The sequence below is a fragment of the Lactuca virosa genome, chromosome 2, assembly GCF_052849685.1.
Source record: "Lactuca virosa cultivar CGN04683 chromosome 2, Lactuca_virosa_CGN04683_v6, whole genome shotgun sequence".
Classification (NCBI taxonomy): Eukaryota; Viridiplantae; Streptophyta; class Magnoliopsida; order Asterales; family Asteraceae; genus Lactuca; species Lactuca virosa.
The window spans coordinates 271,867,715-271,871,076 of record NC_136427.1 but is presented as its reverse complement, the minus strand read 5'-3'; the positions used below and the strand labels follow the sequence as shown (position 1 = coordinate 271,871,076).

Sequence of the window (3,362 nt, the reverse complement as noted above, 5' to 3'; positions counted from 1 at the left end):
GCTGGACTCTCAAGAGGCTGTAAGGGGGCTAAAGGAGGCTAATGATCCTATAAATTGGGTCAAAAAACCAGGAAATCAGGGTTTTATCCTCCAACTCCTACTCGTCGAGTCCTATCTTGGACTCGGCGAGTAGGTCACTTAAACACGTGGCCCAATCAACTTCTACTCGACGAGTCAGGGCATCCAACTCGTCGAGTAGACCTTGCAATTTATGAAAATTAAAGCCATAAAATTAATACCTGAGAGTTGGGGCATTACAAAAATAGTCAAGGTGTTTTTCTATTTGCTTATGGGATAAATGTCACCTAACCATTTGTGAAATAAAACTCACATGTTTTTTAAATGGATGATTTGATCAATTTCTTATGTGATAAAGGTCACCTAAGCATAAGAGTTTTGAGGCATAGATGGGATGAACATGACATTTAAAAACAAAGTAATGTTTTTGGATCCCATAAATCTAAGAATTACATAAGAGTTGTAATTGGTTATCGTAACCTACCGATAAACAAAATCACTTGAGTGGTGGGTCGCCTCCTCAAGTTATTTTGGGTGATGTGGATCTTAGCTTTTCAAAATTTAATTTGAAGGATAATTATTTTTTAAAAGAATTCATATCGAAGATATTAAAATGAATCTTATTGTTTTGTAGATGACTACCCCAACTGTAACCACCTCATCACTCACCATCAGATCCATCCTCGAAAAAGAAAAACTAAGTGGACCCAACTTTCTTGATTGGTTCAGACAACTGATAATTGTCCTCAAGCTTGATAAAAATGACTATGTCCTTGATGAACCTATCCCAAAAGAGCTCCCAACTAATGCTCCCAAATCATCGAAAGATGCTCGGGTGAAACATGTTAATGATTCGACCGAAATGGCTTGCATTATGCTTGCAACTATGACTCCTGAACTTCAAAAAACTTTTGAGTTTCATGAAGCGTTTGAAACGATTGAACAACTGAGAGTCATGTTTCAAATTCAGGCTAAGCAAGAGAGGTTTAAGACCTTAAATGCTTTCATTGGTTGCAAGATGGTTGAAGGATCTTCTGTGAGTGCACATGTACTCAAAATGGAAGCTTATGTTGAGCAACTTGCCTGCCTCGGATTCCCATTTGGGGATGAGCTAGCGACCGATGTGATCCTAGCCTCATTGCCTACGTCATTCAACCAACTTTTGTTGAACTTCACAATGAGTAACTGAGAGAGGAGCATTAATGAGCTTCATAACATGCTCAAAAATGTTGAGGCAAACATCAAGAAGTTTGGCAACAATCAAGTGTTGATGATCCGTGAGGGTCAAATCTCCAAGAAGAAAACCGGTAAGGGGAAAGGCAAAGCTGCCAAGAAAGGCAAGGGCAAGGGAAAGGGTAAAGGGAAGCCTCCTTCCACTAACCCAAGCCTGTTGTTGACGCTGATTGCTTTCACTGCAATGAAAAGGGACACTAGAAGCGCAACTGTCCCAAATACCTAGAGGAACTTAAGAAGATCAAAGCCAACCAGGTTGGCACCTTAGGTATATATGTGATTGAATTACATGCATTCCGTACTAATTCTTGGGTATTCGATATTGTAAGTGGTACTAATATATGCAATGATTTGCAGGGACTAAGGAATGTTGGAGAACTAAGAGATGGCGATTTGGAACTTCATGTTGGCAATGGCAATCGAGTAGCTGTCAAAGCCATAGGAAAATATCATATTTTGCTTCCGAATGGCCTTAAATTTATTTTGAACAATTGTTGTTATGTACCTAGTATAACTAGGAATATTATCTCTACTTATCTCTTGTATGAACAAGGTTTTCGTTATAAGTTTGACTTTGATTTTAAAAACATATATGTGTTTAAAGATAATGTGTTCTATTTTGAGACTAGTCCCAAAAATGGAATATACGAAATCGATTTAAATGGTTCATACACAAAGGATAATTCAATATTCAACTTAAATAAGAAAACAAAGTTGGACTCAAATAAAACTTATTTATGGCATTGTCGACTCGGGCACATAAGTAAAACTCGCATTGCTAAGCTCCAAAAGGATGGGATCTTAGAGTCAAGAGGCTCAGAGTCTTTTGATGTATGTGAATCATGTCTATGTGGCAAGATGACCAAAGCTCCTTTTACCGGTGTTGGTGAAAGAGCTTCGGATCTATTAGGACTCATACATACTGATGTATGTGGACCTTTTAGAACAATGACCAGAAGCGGTGAAAGATACTTCATTACATTTACTGATGATTACAATAGATTTGGATATGTGTATATCATCAAACACAAATATGAATCATTCGATGTCTTCAACGTTTTCCAAAATGAAGTACAGAATCAACTTGGTAAAAATATTAAAGGCATACGATCAGATCGTGGTGGTGAATATCTGAGCTATGAGTTTGATGAACATCTGAAGAATTGTGGCATAGTGTCACAACTCACTCTACCGGGTACACCTCACCGTAATGGTGTCTGGGAAAGAAGAAATCGTACTCTACTTGATATGGTGCGATCAATGATGAGTCATACTTCCCTCCCTCAATCATTTTGGGGTTATGCCCTTGAAACCGCAGCTCGAATTGTAAACATGGTCCCAACTAAAAAGGTTAGTAAGACTCCTTACGAGTTATGGCATGGAAAGGTTCCATCAATGTCTTTCTTAAAGATATGGAGTTGTGAAGAATATGTTAAAAGAGAAACTTCTGACAAGCTTGACCCTATATCTCATAAGTGTATCTTATGGGATACCCAAAAGAAACCGTCGGTTATTACTTCTTTAGAAAGATGAAAATCGGGTGTTCATAGCTCGTAAAGCAATGTTTCTTGAAACTGACTTTATCTCGCATAAAGTAAGTGGGAGCCCCATTGACCTCGAAGAAATTCGAGAGACACAACCTTTAGTTGAAAACGATAATCAACAAAGCATTGTTGAACCTGAAGTTATCGTTAAAATGCCGGAAACCACACCAACTGTACGACGTTCCAGTAGAACTCGTCAGGAACCTGACATATTTGGATTTGTCATTCCCGAAGAGGAAGTCTTCTTGATGGATCAATGTGAGACCATCGATTACAAGGCTGCTACTGCAGACCCAGAGTCTGACAAATGGCTTGAAGCCATGAGAATTGAATTTTTCAATCCATGAATGACAAACAAGTATGGGACTTGGTTGACTTACCTCCTAACAACAGGGCTGTTGGAAGCAAGTGGATCTTCAAGAAGAAGATCGACATGGACGGAAATGTACAAACATTTAAAGCATGACTTTTCACGAAAGGATATACTCAAATTCAAGGTGTTGACTATGAAGATACATTCTCTCCAATTGCTAAGATTAAATCTATTAGGATTAGCATGGCCATAGC

The 3,362-nt window shown here is 38.4% G+C and overlaps 1 protein-coding gene across 1 annotated transcript; it reads left to right on the top strand.

Annotated features, from left to right (window-relative positions):
- Positions 1-652: 652 nt before the first annotated feature.
- Positions 653-1,207, top strand: LOC145158515 (uncharacterized). Its single transcript, XM_079077402.1, has one exon. The coding sequence runs from the start codon at positions 653-655 to the stop codon at positions 1,205-1,207; it is 555 nt and encodes a 184-aa protein (XP_078933528.1).
- Positions 1,208-3,362: the final 2,155 nt, after the last annotated feature.